Genomic DNA, 25,158 nt, shown 5'->3' on the forward strand with positions numbered 1-25,158 from the left:
TAAATGGTTTTTTTTAACTTTTTAATTTTAAAACTTTGGTTTTCTCATATTCTTTAAGTTGATACATTTACAAGCGTGGACAGCCTTACGATCAAAACACATTTTTATTTTGTTCGATGTAGTTTTCAGTGTTCCATGTTTTATATTTGTTAAAGTTATGATTTTGATTTAACTGTGTGTGTAACATTTTTGGAGTCAGTACTCCACATAAAATAAACAATTATGTCAGTATTTTACTCTTAAGTAAGCACAATATGACGAATGTCGTTCTGGCTACACCCTTTGTTATCTTAGTCCAAACATAATTAAATCATATCCAATGCATCAGATTGAATTATATTTTTTACACAAAATTTGAACAAATTGAATTTATGAAGATTTTATTTTTCTATTTTATTTTAACTCCCATCCTTGTGTTTGGGGATATTTTAATTGAGTCATCAGGAATCACATATTGTAGGTATATTTTTCTTCCAGGCTTTTTATTTATATCTTGTTTTTTTTAGCACATGGCGCTTTTCAGTTGTCGTGTTTCATCCTTCAAACTGCATACCTAACTAAGCCTTGACAAAAAAATAAAAGGTAAAACTATATTAAAAAAATTGTTACATACAAATCTGCTTAAACAATCATACGTGACTGACTCAAACAAATGTTTTCTTATCATATATTTCTCATCCTCTTTTCTTTAAGACAATTTTGTATTGACGTGTAGGAAAACAAAACATTTAAACTTTTAAAAAGAGTGGCTGATCCTGACCCTTTAATATCTGGCCGCCTATTGGCCAGCTTCTCCTCCGTTGGTCGGCCAATCAGCTCGGCCGATGTTACCGAGTGTCGTGACGTAGAGAGGCGTGTGTGACATTCGCCGCACGAAGCTAGTTCTGAACAGCTAAGTGGAGAAAGATGGAAACTGGAGGAGAAGAAAGGAAATTATTTATCTTTTGAATATCCCCGCTGACAGGTCGAGTGTCCCCGTGTTTCCGGTCGCTTGCACGTCATAGGAGACGTCAGTTAAAACTTCCCCGAATGTGAAAACCACCGCGCTAACACTTCCCGGTAACTTCCTGTGTAGATGTTCCGAGTTCTGGTCGAGGTCGGGTTCCGGTCCGTCGCACAGAGATGACGAAGCTAATCGGATAACAGCGGGTTCTTTGGCTTCTTGTGTGTCGCAGTATGGGAGGCTGCTAGCCCTTAAGCCGGCGCGGCTAACTGCGGCGTGCACACAAGGTTACAGTTAGCTTTAGCCGAGCTAGCTCCTCACTCCCCCCGCCTCTCCGCTGCCTCTGGAGCCTCCTCGCGTTCTTATGCTGACTTGTCAGGACAGGTGTGCAGAACGCGGGCCAGGTGTGGCGTGGGACAGATAGTCTGTCATTTGGCCTGGCCCCGAGCCTTTCTTCAGGGACCGTCGCTGCCTCGGTGCAGCCAGGGGTCGGGACCATGCTGCTCTCCCTGGTCGTGCACACACACTCGCTGCGGTACTGGTTCCCAGCCACGGTCATGCTGGGAACAGCCCCGGCTTACGTGCTGTCGTGGGGAGTCTGGCGTCTCCTGTCAACTGTGCTGCCAGCGAGAGTGTACCACAGAGTAGACGACCGACTGTACTCCATCTACCAGAGCATGGTCCTCTTCTTCTTTGAGAACTACACAGGAGTGGAGGCAAGTGATCCAACACACAATCCCATTGTTTCAGATTAAACTGATGATGGTTTGTTTATCAATCAAAATACCACCACTCTGACTGCCTGTACCTGCACACTTTTTAACCTGAATTCGATTTGATGTGGTCACTCCACACAGATCAGTTCATTTTTGTAGGTTTATTTATTTGAGAAAAGTCTAAATAAACAAATGAAATGACCAGGGTATGATTAGGGAGAAGCACAACAAGAATGTCTGCATTCTTCTGCCCTGTTGCTGCCACTCCTTGTTCACTTGACTGTGATAGTGTCATATAACCTCAGTCTCTGCTATGATGCTGTTTGTGTGGTAAGCTGCCTGCTCCTTGCCTTCAGCTGGAGGCCGCATGATTAGATTAGAAGGAAAGTTTCTCAATAAATCCCCTCAGGGTCTATGAAAAGCTGCAGTCTTCGAAGGTTTTTGTAGAGCAACATGTCTTGGCTGCAACCAAATCCCTGAAGCAGTTTGAATATTTAAAACTACAAAATAAAAGTCTGTTCATGTCACTGTACATCTGTGTAAACCTGCTTTTGTTCCTTTCTCTCTAGATTGTTATATATGGAGATATACCAAAGAACAAAGAGAACGTCATCTACATGTCTAATCATCAATGTACAGGTACCATATATATATGAATATGCAGCTTTTATAAACTTAGATCAATGTGAATGACGTGAGTATTTATAATCTATTCGTGTGCTTCTTTTTAGCTGACTGGATCATCGCTGACATGCTCGCCATCAGGCAGAGTGCTATCGGCCATGTCAGATATGTTCTGAAAGATGGACTCAAGTGGCTCCCGCTGTACGGGTGGTATTTCTCTCAGGTAATGCTACTCTGTGAGTATTTGCATGTCATTATGTGAATGTCACTTGTAAATGACAAAACGTAAACTTCATTCCTCACTAATCAGATTCTCTCTTTTTTTTAGCATGGCGGGATCTATGTCAAACGAAGCGCAAATTTTGATGAGAAGGCGATGAAGACGAAACTCCACACTCAGACCCAATCAGGAGCACCAGTAAGTTTGTTTATAAAGTAGCCTCTTGAGCACATCAATATTTAATGTAAGGAAGTTCTTTTATGATTATTTTAAGCATTTTTAACTTTCACAACTTGAATTCAGATTTCCTGCAGTCGTCTTTCAAAATTCCATCTAGAGAAACTCCCTCTAATCCTATTATCTTATTAAGGCTTTGACGTGTATGAATTGAACATTGTGAAACGTTGGTCATTTGATCTTAATTAGATATTGAGTCATGAAGTTCCTGTTACACTGTGTCTTAACTGGTGTCGACACTAAGAGTTCGCCTCTAATCACTTTTTTGGATTAAAGCGAAGGAGATTTGTGTTTTCCCCTCTCACTGTGTGTGCGTGTCAGGTCGTTTTGTGTCTCGCCAACATCAACAGAATAAGTTGTCACATTAACAGAAATTCAGGAAATAAGACTAACCCAGATTTTGAAATGTATGTTTTGACAACAAAATATCACTGAAATAATGATAAAATGCAGCATTCAATTGACATCTAATTCTAGTTATGTTATGAAACATTTGTTGTTTCATCATTTGCAAATGTGAGGATTTTGTTATTGTTGAAAATGCCTCAATATTTTTCAGAAAATGAAAAATAATGATGCAAGTATATATTTGTGCACTACTTGCGCTAAAGCATTTCATCGGATGGGTACAACTTCCTGGTAATTGTTGAGCTTCAATCCAAATCAATTTTTAAAGAGTGAGACACTAAAAATGTGTATCCAGTTTTTTTTCAAACACTACAAGTGCAGCACAATATGTTCCTCGAATTTCTGTACTTGTCAGAAATTCCACTACGTTTGGTTCATGTAAGGAATCAAATATGAAGGAGGTTTTATTTAACGTCTTTTCCTCCCCTCAGATGTACCTCGTAATTTTCCCAGAAGGAACTCGGTATAATCCAGAGCTGAAGAAAGTTATCGCTGACAGTCAGGCTTTTGCTACAAAAGAAGGTACTGGCACGATATCAGCCATTTATGACTTTACTGCTACTCTGTCACATGTTTTACCATTTGTATATTGCAATGTGTGCTGGAATGAAGAAAGACGTTTAGTCGGACCTTTTTTTACTTGTTTTAATCCCTGAGAGCAATAAAACAAAGAAAATGCAGAGAAACAACCTCAGAAACTCAAATGTCGTCTTTTATTACATAGTTAATTTTATGCCCATTTGTTAAAATATTAGTTGGTAGAGCTTAATAACTGCCATATTCATTTATATCATCATTATTGAATCACTGGTGTTGTGCCATGAACTGGTCAGCTTCTTCCAAAACTACTTGTTTTATATTTAATCTATGGAACTCAATATTTTGAGGACTAAATTGACGTAATGCTCATCTACAACAGAGAATTCAGTGCTCACTCTCAGTAATTACAAGAGCTAGTTAGAAAGAGCGTAAGTAAAATGTACTGCTTTACATGCTGCTTGAATTTGACAGTGCATTTCATCATAGCTTTATAATTTGACCATTGAATACATGAGATGTGTCATCATGTTTATTACGCTGCTGTTGCGCAGTCTGTTGCTCAGGTCAGCTCATAAACTGTATCCATTCAGCAGAGATTAAGCCTATCTCTTGACCGCAGCTCTAAATATCACCTTCCCCCATTAATCCAAACAAATCGCTGTGCAGGGCCGCCATGTGCACATGACATTATCTGCTATTAGTGAGGTATTAGTAAGCAGAGGATGGATGGACTGGGGAGAGACTGTGCAGAAACTCAATCGGTTACAATGAGATTTTATTACACTAAATACTAGCTGTATTAATGTTCAGTGAGCTGATGTGACAGGCTTCATAGTAAACAGTCTGTAAACCTAATGCTCTGGTCTGCTCATGTTTTTACCATAGGACTGGCTGTTCTGAAGCACACTCTAACACCCAGGATGAAAGCGTCTCACGTAGCCATGGAGTCGATGAAGGACCACCTGAACGCCGTGTATGACATCACAGTGGCCTACGAGGGAACGCTGGATTCTTCTGGTCAAAGAAGACCTGCACCATCCATGCCAGGTAAGCAGGTATTGGAAGTTGGCCATAGACATTCAGTTTTTAGATCATGTGTTCCTGAAAAAGATGTACACATTTCAATTTCCTCAATTTAACCTGGTTGTACAGTGGGATTTTTATCTGTTTTTTTTTTTGTTTTTTTTATCCCAATGGGTAAAAAAAAACACATCTATGTGCACATCTCCGTGAACATGATTAACTGGAAGGGCCAGACCAATCATTTGGGAGTAAGTCTGGTCAAAATGCAATCATGAAAATGCTCAGCTCAGTGAAATTACAACCCACAGTGTAGAAGAAGCTTACAAAAAACTTTTTCTTCTGTTTGCCTTTACATCAGTCGACTTTAGAAAGTTCTGGTCTGCTCACTCACTGCTCCTTTCCTGTTTTAGTATTTAGAATAAAAATGTCCGTTACTGCCGTTAAAATGGGATCTGTATCTGGAGATCTTGTGTGAATCTCGAAACGTGTATGTTAATTTTAGATGTCAACACATGCAGAACACGAAATTGAACAGATCAGCCAAATCCTATCTGGTATCTGGCTCACACATTGATTTGTTAATTGCCAGGCGTAAATACAGGCTATTTAAATAATGAATGACACTAATTGATGGCAATGGTTTCTCTGCTTTGGAACGTGACACGTTTGTTGACGGCTCTGCATAACTGATTTCCTTATTGGGTTCCAAACAGTGTTTGCAGAGTCAGCACAACAGAAAAACTTATTACTACCAGGTAAGAATTGGATGTCATTATCCATATATAATATCCAGGTAGAGATCACATGATAATACCAGGTGGAAATTCTGATTTTTTTGTGTCAGAATCCGCCCAAGCCTGGCTTTATACCTGATTACAGACACAAAAAATCAAGTAGATAACCCAGCCAATCTGACAGAACTCAAATGTTGTCAGATTCTGGTCTGACCCTTCAGGACCAAACAGGTTTCAATCAGGTATTTACACTTGCACGCAGTAAAGCGTAACATTTACAGACGAGTACTGTCAATGACAAATCATATAATGACAAATGACTCACCTTCCCACATACTTGCTTTCCATATATTCAACCTGATATCAAGAATCAATGTATAAAATAATAAAAAAGTATATCACAAAAGCATTTTAGCTCCTGATACAAACACAGATACAGACCCTCAGCAGATAGCAGCTGATTCGCTTTCCAGTCCCACAGGCAGTTTGTTATCAATCCTGCAACACTGTGTTGACTCCCTCCTTAATTAATCACAAAGCAAACATCACCTATTAACATCTGTGTCTTCCTGTAAACAGCATGACTCTGTGTTTTTCAGGTTTTGATTATTCTGTGTTCCCGGTTGTTTTAAAACAACAAACAAATACCCTCCTGCTACAGTCAAGAATAAACATTGACGTGTTTCTAGCAAACGGAACAAAGAGAAGCAGAAAAGCTTTCTTCCCATCACGCACATCCTGACCTCATGTGGTGACTGGGACTTTAGTAATTTCAACAGGAGCTGGGAACTGAGGCTTTAGCTAATTGACGTTCCTTCTGTTTCTCATCAGTATGAACATTTTACTTCATTTGAATGTGAAGCTACAAGCTGACGTCTTTATTTAAAGACTGAAATTACAGTTTCTGAGATTTAAGACTTAATACTGAGTTTTCAAAATATTCAGTCATTAACTGTGATGTCATAATCGAACAAATTGATAATTGGACACAACATAACCGGTGTGGCACATATTGCTGCATGCAGGCTGACTAATTCAGTTTGACCAATTCATTTCAATTATAGCTTTGAATATAAAACTAGATCTAGATTTTATTTAAATGTGCACCAAATTAACACTCAATATATCAGGACATGGTAAATTTGTCCCTATGAGAAATTAATGAAAAAGTTAGTGACATTTTTTTCCTGGATCTGCACCAAATTTAATGGGTTCTTCCACAACACATCTGTCCACCAAGTAATTTGTGCCAATCTCTCCAGTAGTTATTGCATAATCTAAAAAACAAACACAGAGGTAATAATTCAAATGTAACACGGAGGAAACATTCAGTTAAACTGTTTGATGGATAAATGGATAACTCCACAGTATTATACAAAGCTAATTCTGCTTTGTGCTCAGGATAATGCTTTTTGTTAGAAATTGAGAAATATTTCATTTGAATGCTGATAGCATGTTGATTTATCACTGGAATTCCAGGACCCATCTCATACCAGGAGCTCACTTATTACTATTAGAGCAGGAAGCTGTGAATGTGGAAATGTTCTGAGTTCTGACCTTATTTTAAAATCTCTATGTGGTCCATGACTTTATCTTAGAGCAAAGAGATCATGTTTATCTGAAAACGCATGAAGAGGTTCTAGAAGAAACAGGACTCTCTCCAATATGGATATTAGAAGTTGAATGTTTTAGATCAGAGAACAGAAATGGTAACGACGATTTTGAGTACTTAATCATTTTTGGATACTTATTTGTTCTCATCAAAGAATTTGCTCGCCTTTCCACAAACTAAACTGAGGACCCTTGGTGACCGGGGCTTTTCTGTTATTCTGTCACTCTAATTTCTTAAAAACACATTAATAAATTTACTTTATCTGCCTTTGTGGTCTCAACCTTCATAATTGTTTTATAGAATTGCAATAATGATTTAATTTTTGCTTCTTTTGATTAATTGCTTTATATTTAAACTCATTTTAAATTGCTTTTATCATTTTTACTCGTAAGGAGCCCTTTATAACTTTGTTTTCAAAGGTGCCATATAAATAAAGTTTATTATTATCAGGGGCTTCAGTGAAACAACTCTGTGCACGTCTCTTCCAGCAGTTTGCTTTCCCCTGTGCACACAGATGTTTCCACATATTAACGATTTCTTCTCTCACATTTTCAGTTTGTTTTTCGAAAATCAGGACTTGTTTATCACTCGAGAGCGTACAGTTAATTTCCTTTACCTCTTCCAGGTTGTTTTTATAAGTGTTTTTGGAGCATTGTTCTGTTCACACACACACACGCGCGCATGATCCGCAGTGGAAACTCTGCTTTCTTTTGAGGGGGTTCACTGAGTTTTCAGCGTTTGTTAAACTGGCTCGGGTTGTGACAGAGGGTCGGTTTCAATCTGTGCAGCAGCTGATGGAGGCGCACGCTCCACCGGCGAAGCAATCTCTCGCAGCGGACTTCGATCAAGTTTCCTCTTTCGGTCACCATGCCAAGTTTCCTGAAAATATTGCATGTTGTGGAAACAGGAAGTTGAAGGTCTCTGGGGATACATGTGTTGCCTTGAGCATTCACACTTGGCTACTTTTTTTTTTATGTCTGACCTTCTCAGACACTCATCAGGTTTTCTTTCTACTCTCACTACCCTGACAGTTTGATTTGGCTTAAGACTGAAAACCTTTTAACGTATTGACTGGAGAGAATTTTATTTATATCACTAAGCAAATGAAACTCAATTGAATGTTCGGATGATTTATTTCATTTAGATCTTAAATTGATCTTTGTATGTATTTCAGGTATTTTATCATCCCCTCTGTATTTTTTTTCCTGTTAAAGAATCAGTTATGTAACCTTCATGACCAACAAGCTGTGTTCACCTCACAGCTCTTTCCTTTCTTGAGTCGAAGGGCCTTGGCATCATGGTGTCACAGTGGCTCTACACTCTACACTCTATCACTGTCACCTTGTGTTGATTTTAAGTGCTTGCTCTACGTGCCGTTTCGCTGAAAGGCTTTTCCTGTTTTTGTTTAGTCTCTTTTATTTTCTCTGTTTGACAGAATTCCTGTGTAAAGAATGTCCCCGGGTCCACATACACTTCGACCGTGTGGATATAAAGGAAATTCCTCCAGAGCCACTGTTTTTCCGCAGGTGGCTGCACGAGCGCTTCGAAATCAAGGACCGGTAAGTGCGTGCGTGTGTCTGTGAGCGTGGGAGGAAGAATTTATGATGTTGAAATTGCATGCTATCCCATCAATGCTTAAAGCACAGTGAGTTGAGGTTTTTAAATGTTTTGCACTTCAACGCCAGGAATTTCAGTTACTGATTCTTAGCTTCTGTTTCTTAGAAAACATGAGATGAAAATAGATGTCAAGCTCATTGTGAAATTCTGATTCCAAAGAATAGTTGATCAAGAATAACCTAACAAGATCCAGTCAAATTTTTTGAACTCGTAAGTTGTTAGAGAGATTAAACTCTAAAATCTATCCAACAGAGCAGCAGAGTCTCATATCATATCAAAAACAACTCATGAGTGAAATAAGCTCATGATTTTCCAAATGTTACTAAAATTCAAGTTTCCCAACTAGTGATAACTAACTGGAGCTGAAATGGTTGCAGGGGGAATGAGCAAGGATTTTAATGCAATAAAAATATTTTTTTGTTCTAGTCCTGAAATCAGTTGAACGTAAGAATAGGAAAAGTCCAGAAAAGTGGGACCAACATTCGTAACACCAACCAAGCTAAAGAAAAGCCCTGATGTGATTTGTGTGCAGTTTTTATGTTCGGTAAAAATCCTGATGTGAACTCTGTATTTCTAAAACGGTCTGAATTCCAAAGTGATTTCCCCTGTTTGTTTTTTTATAAAGGTTGCTCACAGATTTCTACGAGTCGGAGGATCCAGACAAAATCCGCAGGTTCCCAGGTGAAGGCAAACCGTCTCCGCTAAACCTCTGGAAAACCCTTCCGTCAGTGACGATCTTGGGAGGACTGACACTGCCGTTACTGCTGACAGAGAATGGCAGGAAACTGTATGTGACCACCTGGGTTTATGGGACGCTGCTTGGCTGGCTGTGGGTGAACGTGTTTCCTTAACGAACGGACGGGCAGAGGCTGCCACAGTTAGACGCACAAAACACATAGAGAGACGGTGCCATTTTCCTGTATCGCAACGACACAAGGTGTGTTCCAGATGCAGAGCAGTTATCTGATAAGAGGCTCAGAGCTTTATCCTGCACGTCTGGCTAAATGTTGACCTTGAGCCGAAAGCTGAACTGAAATGTGAGAAATGAAGGCTTTTTTTGCTACTTGTTCCTGCGCGTTACTCGGATATGCAGCCTGAAACGATGATAAAACAGGAGTTGAGTTGAATTAAAGTCAAGTACTGGGTTTCTCAGCAATCCCCTTTGATCGCTATTATGATATTAAAACATATTTCCCCTCTAAAAGTACTTTCCCCTTCATAAGAGTTATCCATTTAGTATTCTTGCATGGTCCCTAAAGCTCTTATGACATTTGTTTTTGTCAAAGTGTGCCGAGTAGTTTAAAAACTGGTTTAAAGGTGATGGTCAGATACTGTGTGAAACTGAGAGTGCACGAGCCTCCTGACGATGGATCAGTAATAATGAAGTGCATTGACTCATTGACATTGGTTGAAATGTCTCTTTTCAAGTCAATTGTCAGAAGGATTATGCACTTTGTAAATTTTAAGTGATGTTTCTACATTAGTAGAATAAAAGAAATGATCTGCAGTCTTCTATATGAGCTCATGAACATGACACCAGCTGCAATGTTACCATAACTATTCATAGTGACAGCACTTGTTACATAGCGATAATGAATGTAGCCGTTAAAAAGGAGGACAATTTTTTTCTTAATTTCCAAAACCCATTTATTATTATTAAAAAAATGAGCTTGTATAGAGGAATGCGTGTAACCCATGAAAATGTTCTACCAATGTAAAATATAGACTGTAAATAAAGATGGACGACTCTTATCCACTTGCTTCCACTATCCAGGAATGAAGCCAAATTATCCCAGAGACAAAAGCTGGCATCATTTGCCGATGCATGAATTGGAGACTGAGTCAATAATAACAATAACAATCGGGCTTGGAGCGATACACAAGCTCCACCAATCGCCAGTCAGCTCAAGTGTCATTGTTTCTTTTTTATAGCATCAAATAACTAATTAAAAACAAACTTGCCAGATACTAAGCACTTCAAACACAAACATCAGTGTGACAGGAAAATGTTTTATTCAACATGTACATTGACTTTTTTAGTTTAGTCCATGTCCTATTAGGATGAGGTGGGAGTTATGAACTATACTATAGCCATCCACCAGGTGGCGAATGAGACATTTTGGCTTCACTTTTGGAGAGCAATCATCTCATCCATCTTTAAAGACGGTCTATGATGTAAAATATCGCTTAACTTTAAGATATTATTCATTGCCAAAACAAAGTGTATTTTTGGCCTAATTACATTATAATGATATGTATTTTATTATTATTGTTTATTTGCAGTTCCATAATTTTTTTATGCATTTGTTACTTTTACAGCTCACTTGAAAATATCTACCTTGCAAAAAGCTGACAAAGCCATGTGAACAGAATATCACAGGTTCCTGTGCACTCAAAGCCATTTGTATTATAATCATCACTGTATTGTGAAACGCACTGTGTCCATTGTGGTCGTTTACTGAATGAAAACATTGTATTTTCCACAAGTCACTTTACATGTTTTGCTATCTCATCCTCCTTAAGAGTCAGTCTGCCATATGTTTTCCTCGCGTGGATCATGATACAGTACATCTCATGATTTTTACATGTTTCTCTGATACCTCACTTGAATAATCCTTCCTCGTTCTGAAACGACCCTTGTCAGCCATTTTATAGTTATTTTTATCCTGACAAGATCAGACTGTAACTCATCAGGAAACTCTGCGTAGACAGTATTTCAATGCCAACGGTTTTTGAAAATGTGTGCCTTCTCTCTGGAGGAGTTGGTCCTCAGCCCTCCCACAGGGGGCCACAGTGGCTCTTTATTCCAGCAGGTGACCTCCAGCGTGCTGGAGCTGCTGCTCGCTGCAGCTCGTGGTCACATTGTCTACACTTCATAGTGGCTTATTTTGCTCTAAGAATGCATTTACACTTTTTGAGAACTATTATGAAATGATGAAACCTTTAATGTGTGTGTGTACGTTCTGGAAATGGGGAATCGGAGTGAAATAAAGTGAATTTCTTTGGGGAGAGTCAACTTGTCTCTTTTGTCCTACTGTCCTCAACACGTGGTTAATAATAAGTCTTCTGCCACTGTTATTAGAGGTGCAGTGTCTCTGGAGACCGAAGTTTTACATTACGGGAATTAGGCTGATTGTGGAACATTTATTTATCTTCTTTAAAATCCAAATTTTGAACAATCCCATGTTGACTGATTAAAGATTTATACCCATGTGGTTATAAGAGCTCGTATCACATCAAGTGGGAACTAATTTTAGAACCCTTCTGAGTAAATCATGCAGAACAAATCCTGAGCTGCCAGAGGGACAGCTGCAGGCCAGAATAAATAAATGTATCTTTTAGGAAACATTGACTCCTCACAGGCTTGCGTAGGTCAGTCACCTGTGAAGACCAGCATCATTTACCCCTGAACAAGCGCGGAGAAATGCGCTCCCTGGGCCGCAGGGATGAGCCAGCCCCACGCCACTACGCTGCCATGGGTGGAACCAGGACACCAGTGGACACAGGAGCTGGGTCCGAACTCATGGGTAAGTTTGTCAGGCTGTCGTGTTGGCAGGACTTCAACCACCTATTCAATGCACAATATCTAATAATATGTAAATTTAAAAACAAAAATGAACCATAACTATTTCAAATTAAAAAAAAATTTAAAAATATAAATTAAAATTTAAAAAAACACGGCACATCCTGCGCAGAAGCCCATTGCGCACATCCTGCGCAGAACCCCATTGCGCACATCCTGTGGAGAAGCCCATTGCGATTTCCTGCCAATTTTAAGAGTTCAGTATATTGCCGGCACGAAGATAAGAAAGATTGGGGATCGACCCCTCTACCTACTAGGCCAAACCGCCTGCTGACTACCGTGAGGAACTAAGCACACTAAGAAGATGGACAAATTATCGTGTGAGTGTGTGTCTGCTTTTTCTACACACTTCTGAAAAAATATTTTCTACTTTACTACCTTACTTAAAAGTTAATTTTATATTTTTGGATTTAAGATACTGGAGGATTTAACATGCTTTAAAAACCTATTGTTAGAGTATAACCCAGTAGTTTCCAAACTTGTCTTCTGACACCTTACAAGAATCACAGTCTGCTGCTGCTTGCTTCCATGTGATGTCCTGAGGCTGCCCCCTGCTGGCTGCTGGGTTCCTCTTCTGCTCTTGCTTGGTTTGTGCAGCTTGTGATTAACTAAAGCTGTGCATAAAAGAAAATCTTTATTATCCTTCAAGGGTAATTTGATGTACAACCAGCAACCAGTGCACAACAAAAATAAACCAATACATACAATGTAAATAAAACACAATATAAGAACCCTATAAACTAAGTAGCAGGGGAAAATTAGCTTTTAATAAATTAATTGATAAGTCGACCAACAGAAAATTACCCGTCAACTATTTAGATTTTCTAGAAACATTTCATTCTACTTTTAATTTCCTGTTTTGTTTCTAATTATTAATAATGTTGGTGACATTTCCTTGACAAATGTGTGGAGGTTTTATTACCTCTGCTAAGGAGGTTATGTTTTCACCTCTGATTTGTCAATCAACATGTAATAAACTGCTGGACCAATAACCACAAAACTTAGAAGAAAGCTGCATGGATCAGAGATGAACCTGTACGGCTCTGTTGAGCTCTACTGAGTGCTAGTCTAGTGAATGAATCTGGAATCGTCTCTCAAAAAACATTTCCCCCCCACAGGGTTTGTAGTGTGAAGCTAATGAGGTGTTTTATAAAGATGTGAACGAAAACGTCAGACCAAGTGAATCCACTTTATTTCAGCATGAACAGAAAAAAAAGAAGGGAGTTTCATTTCACCGTTAGCAGCAGGACATACTACTGGATTTCCCCTCTCATACCATGAAGGTTACTCTATGTCTTCATCAGTTACTAATAAAGCTCTGTTCAGTTAGACATACAAAGGAATATAAGAACTGGGGTTAATGAAAATGCAAGAGAATTCAAAACCAACACAAATTAGTCCTCCCCACGTAACACTAAGTTTTAGTCAACCTGCGTCCCTGAAATTCAAGTATGTGTCCCTTCTGTATTTCCAAAAACACTTTTAGCATTTAAAAAAAAAACACTGGCATGAAAATGAATTAAACATGGACACTATAGGGGTATATCAGGCAGGGTTAGGGTTAAATTAAAATGAATTACACATGCAGTGTAATTAATTTTGTATTATTATAATTTTGTACTAACAGGAGAAAACTTACATCAAAGTCATATGGATGATGGGTACCCAGTTGTAGTGTTCAAAACAAATGAGATGTTAAAAGACCTACCTCGAACATAAGTAACCCTCAAGTAGATAAACTACAGGTCTATTAGAAGAATTTAGATAAACCATTAATATTAGAAGAAGAAAATTTCCTTCTCAAACTTCTGTCTACACCTTAATCGTAATATAGCTTAAAAACCCAAAGCAAAGAATTAAATAATTTCAACATGTATCAGTAGACATTCAATTATCTGAAATAGTTTTAATAAAACATGCACTTGTCAAAGTGTAGGTGTGCTATGTCTTGGAAACAGCTTCAGATTCCTATCACTTGTGCACATGTACCAACTTTCTGGAGGCCAAGTATGAATTACGAAATGTGAGAATGGATTTTAAAAAAAGAACTGTACTTGTGTAACAGTGTATTGTATGTATGTGCATCATTGTCAGCTGTATAGCCAGTCACAGTTTTTAAGTGTTTTAACTTGAAAAAAAAAGAACAAGATTTGTGCAAACTTTCATTTCCTCTCAAAAGACCTGAGGTTAAAACAACTTGTTCACAAGGTCCAAAGTAGTCCAGGTATTAACATTTTGAATTTGTAAGGAAGATTTATTTGAATTTAAGAAGATTTACATGTTGAATTAACATGAGAAATGGTTTTAGTAATTTTTCCCCCATAATTCCAGCATGATGTTTTAAAGTGCAGTGACTTCAACTGATCAGCTAGAGACTCAATCATTCAAACACTGTTGCTAATACTGTTTGGGAGTTTTTGTACTTCAAATACAGATCCTTTTAATTGTATTTTAACTTTTAATTTTTTTTTTTTTAATATATATATTAAAAGTAATTTTTGAAATGTTTGAATTCCCACTTTATGGTCGGCCGGCGAACGCAGCAGACTTCACAAATCACGCATGCGCAGTAGTGGGTGTCAGTAACCAGGAAGTGCAGTGACAGATCGAAGGTACTGTTGAGCTGCTGCTGTTGTTTCTACTCGAGGTAAAAACAAACACACACAGACGAATCAAACTACTTTATAATGACAATAACTTGACGTGCAGTGAGTTTGCGTGAATGTGAGTGCACAACAGATCATGTACGTGCAAGTCTTCCTCTGCTGTTGAATGTTGTTTATCACAGTGCCATCTAGCGGCCTGTCCGGCCTCCTGCTGGTGGCTGGATGAGAGTTTCAGAGGGAAACTTGTTGGTGTTTTAAATCTAATGAGAATAGATTCATACGTGGGCTCAAAGAAACGACCAGTGTCAAGGTCAAAGGTCAGTCACGTGTTAAAGTGTGTGTCCTGTCTCCCTGTCCCTGCAGTTTGGTGATGGACTGGATCGGGTTCTGCTACGCTGCGGCCATCGCCCTTGGAGGGTTTATGGGCTACAAGCGAAAAGGTTGACACTTGAAAGGAAAGCTCGGCCGCCCGATGAATTTACGAGATGATAAAAGCCTGATTGTCCCCATGTGTCTCCCTGCAGGCAGCGTGATGTCCCTGATGGCGGGGATAGTGTTTGGTGGATTATCTGCTTATGGTGCCTACAACGTCTCCAATGACCCGAAGGACATTAAGGTCTCATTGAGTGAGTATGGCGATAGGATCCTTCTCGTGTGCTCTTACATTCAAAACATGCATAACAACAGTCACTTTTATGATTATTATCATATAAAGTGTTGCTGCTATCGTCCATAATTGCTTTCATTATGACAACTAGTCTGTCAGAGGTGAAACTTGATGGTTACGCAACTGTTTACTGCTCTCTCTCTCTCTCTTCTCTCCACTCTTCTCTACCCATCTCTCCTCTCTTCCCCATTTTTCTCCGCTCACCCCGACCGGTCGGGCCACATGTCCGCCCACATTGAGTTTGGTTCTAGAGGTTTCTTCCAGTTAATGAGGGAGCTTTTTCTCTTGCTCATTGTGGGAACTGTTGGGTTTCTCTGTAATGTTTAAGGTCTTGACCTTCTATGCAAAGTGCCTTGAGATAATATATATTATGTTTTGGCGCTAAACAAAATTAATTGAATGCATAGACCATAGAGAACTGGTTTGAATATCCAGCCACTAACCACCATTGCTTCTGTCTTTCAGTTGCCTCTGGACTCCTTGCAGTAATCATGGGCATGAGATACAAGAAGTCTGGGAAATTATTGCCTGCTGGGATAATGTCGGGGCTAAGGTCAGAGTCAGGCTTGCTCCACATGCAGATATGTGTTGTGCAATGTGAGGCTTGTGCAACGTTATTTTGCACTTGTTGATTCAGTGGTTTCTGATTGGCCTTTCCTCTTTTTTTCTTGCAGTTTGGTAATGGTGTTTCGACTTTTGCTCCTGATCATGGCGTGAGTGCAGGAACGGCACCGACCAGTCTGAGGAGACCCTGTCGGCCTCTGAATGAACGAAAGAAACATGGTTCCCTGTCAGCACCAGTCATCTGCTACGTGTAATAACAAGCACTGACACGACAGCGTGATGTTTAAATGTCGTGTTCTGATAGAGTTCATTCCAAACATCAGTAACGGAATTTGAAGCTTATTTTGTAGATTTCATCATTTTCACCAAATACTAAAAAACACTGATCAGTCACTACATTAAAAAACAGTTAATACCACTCAAACCATCACCTTCTTTAATACATGATCAGTGTTAAGTTTCATGGGACCAGAATCCATTTTGTAATTAATCTCTACGCTTATCAAGCCTTTTTTGTAAACCTTATGATTTTATATTGTTTAATTTTGTCTTTATACACTGATGTATTCGCTCACAGTACTGGCAGCACAACAGATGTACCTGACATTTGTGGGTGTTATTGTTTGTCTTGGCAGTTTACAGTTTACACTACCACCGTTTTGTTTTCTGCAGGATATTAAACTGAAATATTCAAATTAAGTGTATTCCTGAATTCTCACATTCTATATCATTGAGGGAGAAATGATTTCAATGTATTTTTTTATTTATAGCCAGTGTGAGCTTGATTCTTAGCATCATGATTTTCTTTTTGTGGAGCAGGTCTGATGATATTCCATTTGTTTGACAAGAAAAAAAAAAAAGGAAAAAGCAGTTTCTCAAATGTTGTCCAGAAATAGATTCTTTATTTAGTGGCATCTTCACTTAAAATATAACTACATCATTTCCTATGGTACCGAGTGGACTTGTGCTTTTGCCTCAGTGCAGTATTCATCTCAATATAAAATCAGTAGATATGGCTGTTCTACTCATCGTTAGATGTTTGAGGAGTGTACCAGATGTTCAACAGAAGCTGGTGGAAATTAAAACTTGGGTCTCAACACCTCAATGACTGTCTTCACATAGACGTCGTCTGGCTGCTGCTTCCTCTTGCTGCCCGGCTCCAGAAACTTGCTGAGGCCTGGGACCCGGCTCATCCTGCCCTGGAAAGACTGTAACGCAGTATTCAGTTTTAGTTCCATCACTTTTCATATATCCTTTATCTCAGGGCTCAAACATTGTGTAACATTTACCTTGACGTTGCGGAAGTCAGCGAGGATCGCCGGAAACTTCTCCTCCAGCATCAGGGTGCATTCCATCAGCTGCACATCTGCACAGCTCAGTTTACCTCCCACCAGGTACACAGGTCCAGACAGAGCCTGAGAGAGTTCGGCAGAGACGCTCATATCATTTATCATAAACAATCACATAGAATGATCGACGGGCCAGTTTTACATCATTAAGTGATTTTAACTGAGATGATTAACTCTGCCAAAGAGGTTTTGTTTACACTCACTATCCGTTTGTTGGTTTGTATGTTTGTTAGCAACATTACACAAAAACTACTGGATGGATCAGAATGAAATTGGGTAGAAGGATGCAGTGTGGGTAAGGGAAGAAGCCATTCAACTTTGCTGCAGATCCAGGATTTTCATAATTATAGGACTGATATTTATGAGTGTGTGCAAAGATAAAAACCTGAATTTAGTTCATTTAAATGTGTTTTTCTAACGGGACTGTTGTGTCAGAGGTTAGCACCCAGTGCCATTTCAGATATACAGTAAGTGTATTGGTACCTTTTCAAACACAGGCAAATAGCGCTCCTTTGCTTTGGTTTCAATATTGTCCAGTTTGGGTTGTTTATCTGTGACAAACGGCAGCATCATTATCATTTCCATGAGATCCATGAGTCCCTCTGAGTACATGTTGATCCTGGGGAGAAGCATCGACATTTTACCATAACACATCCATGTAGTAAAAACATCCCAGCACACAGTAATGAAATACATAAAGGAAAGCAGGGGATCATACATGACTTTGTCTTTGAGATCTTTGCCGTAGAGATTGTGCTTCTCTGCTATGTATTGCAGGATCGCCTTGGTCTGGATGAGCTTCATGCCGTCTATTTCCACCAGGGGAACCTGCTGGTACATGAGATCTCCGTCTGCAGAGCAGGAGACACAGGTGCAGGAGACACAGGGGCAGAGGACACAGGGGCAGAGGACACAGGGGCAGAGGACACAGGGGCGGTCAAACAATAAGTCACCCAGTGCACTGTATCTGTAAATTTCAGCCTCACGTGATACTTGAGATTATCTCCTCAAAGGTTGTTAAGATTGCTTCACATTCAAAGAAGCTTTGTCTGAGCACACAGGGGAGTTGCTGTGTCTATTGTTGGACAAACACCCGACACAACCTGGTGATTCTTTGGCTGAGGTAAAGGAAACATATCTCTATGGGTGGGACAGAATTTGTCTCAAAAGTAGGGACCGAATAATCTGCAGAGTTCTTATTTAAAATCACACACACCAGTTTTATTTAAATGGATACAAACACAGGAGGAAAAAGTCTCAGCTGATCCAGACAAATCCATTGAGTAAAACCCTTCATCTGGTTACAGGTTAGAGTTCAAATAAAGTGAGTGGCGTGTTTTCCGGCCGATAGGTGGCGCTAAAAATAAAATAAATCGCAAATGAAAACTCTCACTGATTTGGAAAACACAGAAACTACTTTTTATTTGTAATCAGCTGTATGCAAACAACTCACCACTGAGGAGTTTCTCATACTGTTCCCGGGTCGTCAGGAAAACCTCTTCGAACTGTGAATGCAACAGAAGTGTGTTTGCTTCTCCTTCAAAAACAATAAAACTAGAGGAATAAAAGCAAAGAAAGGTTTATTCACCTCCACTTCTGCTGCAGCCAGAAGCCAGCGGATCGACTCCATTTTCCCTCTGCCATCGAAGTAGGTCAGCACAACTTTTCCAGCCATGGTTTGTTTTTCAGGGGGGGTAACAAATCAGTGAAGCTAGAAATGAACAAAAAGGAGAAAACACTAGAGATAAAACTGCCTGAACACGAGGCTGCAAGTGTTAAATCTGAGTTAATCAGACTTACACGTTCAGGGCTGAGGTCAGCTGTGGGAGAAGTGGCCGATGCAAGCAAAGTGTGAGTTGTTATATAACTTTATTCCTTCAGAGGATAAAAAAAACGGTGAAGGTGGAGAAAACACGGAGAGGCTGCCATTGGTTGGTTGGTTTAGACCACGTGGCTCCAGAAGAGGGAGCCAATGATGAAGTGCTTGAAGTGGTAAGAACGCTGCTCCGTTCATAAACTTCTCCCATGAGATCCTCAGTCAGTGGGTTTTCCACGAGTCTCATCCTTCTCATCAGAGATCTGCTGCTCCATCCGGAAATAATGTCGCTATTGGTTAGATATCAGGGCTCGAGGTGACACAGGGAACGTGAGCTTCGATTCACATCCAAATTCGGCATTTTACAAATACAATTAGATAAGAAGTGAGATTTTTTTCATCAACCAGGACACTGGTACTGCGGTCAGGCCAGCCGACACTTATCTCTGTGGTCAGATCAGCCGACACAGAAATTCTACTGCGCGCATATACTGACACTTATGGTAATCGCATCCAAACCGCCCAGAAAGGGGAAGGCATCGGAGTACTCGAAGTTAGGGGAAGAACACATCTGGGCCTACGTCCGGTTTTCAAAATAAACTGTTGACATTGAGCCTGTACAAAATGCATAATTGATAAAAAATTATTGGATTAAATTCACATTCACAAGAAGTAAGTATTGTCCTACCCTTGTCATTTTTATGAATAGCACTTTGACAGTATCAATTATGAGATTTTACAAAATAAAAATCACACATTTTTAGCCTCAAGTAGGTAATTTCTGGATACTTCAAATTACTGTAAAAACACGTTGCTCAATAAGTTCAGAGTGAGTCTTTTATGCCTGTGTTCAGAACCTCTCTGACTACCTACATTTTTATTGTATAGATTAAGAGATTTTTCAAAGTAAAGTCCAACATTTCAACTGTGGAATATATCATTTTTGGATATTTCAAAGTTCTATAAAAACACTTTGTTCAATAAGTTCAGAGAGAGACTGATATGCCTGTGTTCAGGACCTCTTTGAGGGTTTTTATAGAACTTTGAAATATCCAGAAATGAACTGATTTGATTGTACACATGTTGGACTTTACTTTGAAAAATCTCCAACTCTATACAGTAAAAATGTTTGATCTTCAGTGTGTAGGTAGTCAGAGAGGTCCTGAACACAGCTTATCAGTTTGACTCTGAACTTATTGAGCAAATTATTTTTATAGAACTTTGAAATATCCAGAAATTAACTGATTTGATTGTACACATGTAGGACTTTACTTTGAAAAATCTCCAAATCTATACAGTAAAAATGTTTAATATTCACTATGTAGGTAGTCAGAGAGGTCCTGAACACAGCGTATCAGTTTTACTCTGAACTAATTGAGCAAGGTGTTTTTATAGAACTTTGAAATATCCAGAAATGAAATATTCCACAGTTTAAATGTTGGACTTTACTTTGTAAAATCCCTTAATCTATACCGTAAAAATGTTTGATCTTCAGTATATAGGTAGTGAGAGCGGTTCTGAACACAGGCATATGAGTCTCACTCTGTACTTATTGAGCAAAGTGTTTTTACAGTACTTTGAAATATCCAGAAATTATATATTCCACAGTTGAAATGTTTGACTTTACTTTGAAAAATCTCTTAATCTATACAGTAAAAATGTTTGATATTCAGGAGAACAGGGCTTCTAATTACATTACATTACATTTAATTTAGCCGACGCTTTTATCGTTAACAAAGTGCTATAAGTAAGTAAATGCCATTTAAGTGCTACTAAATTGTTAGTTCCAAAAAAATTTAATTTTTTATTTAATTTTTTTATTCAAGGTATAGTCGGAAGAGGTATGTTTTTAGTTTGCGGTAGAAGATGTGTAAACTTTCTGATGTCCGGATGTCAATGGGGAGCTCATTCCGCCATTTAGGAGCTAATCATCTGTATATATGTAGCTCAGGATCAGCAATAAAGAGGCTGATTTAAAAACAACAATAATAATTATTGTCATTATAATATTGTTCACTATGTATGTATTATACAATTATTGCAATTATATTGTTAACAATGATCATCATCGTTGTTATGATTATTATATGTTGCGGCAATCATTTATGACATAATTACATCTATAAACATTACTTTGATTATTTTTCATTATAAAAAAAACAATTTCACTTGAAGCCCCGCCCTCCTGTGGGTTGTGCCATGTAAGCAAATGGAGTGAACCTTTGTTGTCTTTGGCCTTGTGGCTGCACTGGAATCATGTGATTATTTCTGCTAAAACAAACATATTTTCCCCACATTTAGATGCAGAGACCTCTCGGCCATACAGTACGATGTAATCTTCTGTTCATAGACTGTATATAAAAGGCCTTTCCTCTTTTTTACTTGCAGTTTGTTAATGGTGTTTCGACTTTTGCTCCTGATCATGGCGTGATTGCAGGAACAGCACCGACCAGTCTGAGGAGACACTGTCGGCCTCTGAATGAACGAAGGAAACATGGTTCCCTGTCAGCACCAGTCATCTGCTACGTGTAATAACAAGCACTGACACGACAGAGTGATGTTTAAAAGTGTTGTGTTTTGATAGAGTTCATTCCAAACCATCAGTAATGGGAGTTGAAGCTTACTTTGTAGATTTCATTATTTCCCACAAAATACTAAAAAACAGTTATCAGTCACTACATTAAAAAACAGTGAAAATCACTCCAACCATCACCTGCTTTAAAACATGATCAGTGTTAAATTTCATGGGACCAGAATCCTTTTACAAGCTTCTAGGGCCGGGTGTTAAAATCAGACTTAAGTTCAACATTTTGTAATTAATCTCTCCGCTGATCAATCTTTTTTGTAAACCTTATGATTTTATATTGTTTAATTTATACAATGATGTATTCGCTCACAGTACTGGCAGCACAACAGATGTACAGGACATTTGTGGGTGTTATGTTTGTCTTGAAAGTTTACAGTTTACACTACCACTGTTTTGTTCTGCAGGATATTAAACAGACATTTTCAAATTGCTTAAGTGTATTCCTGAATTCTCACATTATATATTATTGATTTCAATGTATTTAATTTATAGCCAGTGTGAGTTTGATTCTTAACATTATGATTTTCTTTTTGTGTAGCAGGTCTGGTGATATTCCATTTGTTTGACAAGAAAAAAAAGAAGAAAACGGCAGCTTCTCAAATGTTGTCCAGAAATAGATTCTTTATTTAGTGGCATCTTCACTTCATTTAATTCACTGATTGTTATCAAAAATAACTACATCATTTCCTATTTTACCGTGCGGACTTGTGCTTTTGCCTCAGTGCAGTATTCATCTCAAAATAAATCCTAAATATGGCTGTTCTACTCATCGTTAGATGTTTGAGGAGTGTACCAGATGTTCAACAGAAGCTTGTGGAAATTAAAACTTGGGTCTCAACACTTCCATGACCGTCTTCACATAGACATCGTCTGGCTGCGGCTTCCTCTTGCTGCCCGGCTGCAGAAACTTGCTGAGGCCTGGGACCCGGCTCATCCTCTCCTGGAAAGACTATAACGCAGTATTCAGATTTAGTTGTAACACTTTTCATATATCCGTTATCTCAGGGCTCAAACATTGTGTAACATTTACCTTAATGTTGCGGAAGTCAGCGAGGATGGCCGGTAACTTCTCCTCCAGCATCAGGGTGCATTCCATCAGCTGAACATCTGCACAGCTCAGTTTACCTCCCACCAGGTACACAGGTCCAGACAGAGCCTGAGAGAGTTCGGCAGAGACGCTCATCTCATTTATCATAAACAATCACATAGAATGATCGACGGGCAAGTTTTACATCATTAAGTGATTTTAACTGAGATGATTAACTCCGCCAAAGAGGTTTTGTTTACACTCACTATCCGTTTGTTGGTTTGTATGTTTGTTAGCAACATAACACAAAAACTACTGGATGGACAGGAATGAAACTGGGTAGAAGGATGCAGTGTGGGTAAGGGAAGAAGCCATTCAATTTGGGTGCAGATCCAGGATTTTCATAATTATAGGACCGATATTTGAGTGTGTGCGAAGATAAAAACCTGGATTTAGTTCATTTCAATGTGTTTTTCTAAGGGGACTGTTGTGGCAGAGGTTGGCACCCAGTGCTATTTCAGATATACAGTAAGTGTATTGGTACCTTTTCAAACACAGGCAGATAGCGCTCCTTTGCTTTGGTTTCAATATTGTCCAGTTTGGTTTGTTTATCCGTGACAAACGGCAGCGTCATTATCATTTCCATGAGATCCATGAGTCCCTCTGAGTACATGTTGATCCTGGGGAGAAGCATCGAAATTTTACCATAACACATCCTGGTAGTAAAAACATCCCAGCACACAGTAATGAAATACATAAAGGAATGAGGGGATCATACATGACTTTGTCTTTGAGATCTTTGCCGTGGAGATTGTACTTCTCTGCTATGTATTGCAGGATCGCCTTGGTCTGGACGAGCTTCAAGCCGTCTATTTCCACCAGGGGAACCTGCTGGTACATGAGATCTCCGTCTGCAGAGCAGGAGACACAGGGGCAGAGGACACAGGGCGGTAAAACAATAAGTCACCCAGTGCACCGTATCTGTGAATTTCAGCATCACGTGATACGTGGGATTCTCTCCTCAAAAGGTTAAGATTGCTTCACATTAAAAGAGGCTTTGTCTGAGCACACAGGGGAGTTGCTGTGTCTATTGCTCGACAAATACCTGACACACCCTGGTGATTCTTTGGTTGAGATAAAGGGCATGCAAACAACTCACCACTGAGGAGTTTCTCATACTGCTCCCGGGTCGTCAGTAAAACCTCTTCAAACTGTGAATGCAACAGATATTCAACAGTCACATTCAAGAAGTTTGTTTGCTTTTCCTTCAAAAACAATAAAACTAGAGGAATAAAAGCAAAGAAAGGTTTATTCACCTCCACCTTGGCTGCAGCCAGAAGCCAGCGGATCGACTCCATTCTCCCTCTGCCGTCGAAGTAAGTCAGCACAACTTTTCCAGCCATGGTTTGGTTTTTAGGGGGGGATAACGAATCTGTGAAGCTAGAAATGAACAAAAAGGAGAAAACCCTAGAGATAAAGCTGCCTGAACACGAGGGTGCAAGTGTTAAATCTGAGTTCAGCAGACTTACAAGTGCAGGGCTGAGTTCAGCTGTGGGAGAAGTGGCCGACGGAAGCAGCTGTTGTTGTGTGAGTTGTTATAACTTGATTCCTTCAGAGGATAAAAAAAAGGGTGGGAAAAACAGAGGCTGCCATTGGTTGGTTGGTTTAAACCACGTGGCTCCAGAAGAGGGAGCCAATGATGAAGTGCTTGAAAGTGGTAAGAATGCTGCTCCATTCAAAAAGCTGCAATCATTTATGACATGACATCTATAAATATTACTTTTATATTTCATTATAAAAACCAGTCTGATACTGGGGGAACCAGCTTCTTTTCTGATAATCCAGAACTACGTACTGTTGTGTAATCTTGTTCTTTAAATATCGTACAGATTAATTTTAGCACGGCCCTAACACTCATGTGATCTCACCGCACATTATGTAGTGTTCACTCTGGCACTGATTTCACTTGAAGCCCCGCCCTCCTGTGGGTTGTGCCATGTAAGCAAATGGCGCAAACCTTTGTTGTCTTTGGCCTTGTGGCTGCACTGGAATCATGTGATTATTTCTGCTAAAACAAGCAACATATTTTCGCCACATTTAGATGCAGGTACCTCTCGGCAATACAGTACGATGTAATCTTCTTTACACAGACTGTATATAAGAGGCCTTTCCTCTGTACATCACATTTGTGGGTGTTATGTTTGTCTTGAAAGTTTACAGTTTACACTACCACTGTTTTGTTCTGCAGGATATTAAACAGAAATATTCAAATTGCTTAAGTGTAT

The 25,158-nt window shown here is 39.2% G+C and overlaps 4 protein-coding genes across 5 annotated transcripts; 2 read left to right on the forward strand and 2 right to left on the reverse strand.

Moving 5' to 3' along the window:
• Nucleotides 1-862: 862 nt before the first annotated feature.
• agpat5 (1-acylglycerol-3-phosphate O-acyltransferase 5 (lysophosphatidic acid acyltransferase, epsilon)) lies at nt 863-11,681 on the forward strand. The gene is made up of 8 exons (XM_061086749.1): nt 863-1,659; nt 2,229-2,298; nt 2,391-2,506; nt 2,612-2,701; nt 3,580-3,670; nt 4,574-4,735; nt 8,493-8,616; nt 9,300-11,681. The coding sequence occupies exons 1-8, from the start codon at nt 1,441-1,443 to the stop codon at nt 9,523-9,525; spliced, it is 1,098 nt and encodes a 365-aa protein (XP_060942732.1). The 5' UTR covers nt 863-1,440; the 3' UTR covers nt 9,526-11,681.
• A 3,146-nt stretch (nt 11,682-14,827) lies between these two features.
• On the forward strand, nt 14,828-21,798 carry tmem14a (transmembrane protein 14A). Of its 2 annotated transcripts, none has more exons than XM_061086773.1 (5): nt 14,828-14,904; nt 15,227-15,303; nt 15,388-15,489; nt 15,996-16,083; nt 21,648-21,798. In XM_061086773.1, exons 2-5 carry the CDS (start codon nt 15,234-15,236, stop codon nt 21,688-21,690), a joined length of 303 nt encoding a protein of 100 aa, XP_060942756.1. In that variant the 5' UTR covers nt 14,828-14,904; nt 15,227-15,233; the 3' UTR covers nt 21,691-21,798. The 2 variants fall into 2 exon arrangements, with proteins under 2 accessions (XP_060942756.1, XP_060942754.1); XM_061086771.1 differs by lacking the exon at nt 21,648-21,798 and adding an exon at nt 16,205-16,793.
• Nucleotides 16,975-19,332, reverse strand: LOC133020270 (glutathione S-transferase A4-like). Its single transcript, XM_061086766.1, has 7 exons — nt 19,244-19,332; nt 19,032-19,154; nt 18,897-18,948; nt 18,162-18,294; nt 17,927-18,062; nt 17,384-17,509; nt 16,975-17,302 (listed from the first exon to the last, which is right to left on the reverse strand). The coding sequence occupies exons 2-7, from the start codon at nt 19,116-19,118 to the stop codon at nt 17,174-17,176; spliced, it is 663 nt and encodes a 220-aa protein (XP_060942749.1). The 5' UTR covers nt 19,119-19,154; nt 19,244-19,332; the 3' UTR covers nt 16,975-17,173.
• A 649-nt stretch (nt 21,799-22,447) lies between the features above and the next one.
• LOC133020259 (glutathione S-transferase A4-like) lies at nt 22,448-24,491 on the reverse strand. The gene is made up of 7 exons (XM_061086754.1): nt 24,403-24,491; nt 24,190-24,313; nt 24,033-24,084; nt 23,652-23,784; nt 23,418-23,553; nt 22,877-23,002; nt 22,448-22,795 (listed from the first exon to the last, which is right to left on the reverse strand). Exons 2-7 carry the CDS (start codon nt 24,274-24,276, stop codon nt 22,667-22,669), a joined length of 663 nt encoding a protein of 220 aa, XP_060942737.1. The 5' UTR covers nt 24,277-24,313; nt 24,403-24,491; the 3' UTR covers nt 22,448-22,666.
• Nucleotides 24,492-25,158: the final 667 nt, after the last annotated feature.

The sequence above is a fragment of the Limanda limanda genome, chromosome 15 (genome assembly GCF_963576545.1).
Source record: "Limanda limanda chromosome 15, fLimLim1.1, whole genome shotgun sequence".
Lineage (NCBI taxonomy): Eukaryota > Metazoa > Chordata > Actinopteri > Pleuronectiformes > Pleuronectidae > Limanda > Limanda limanda.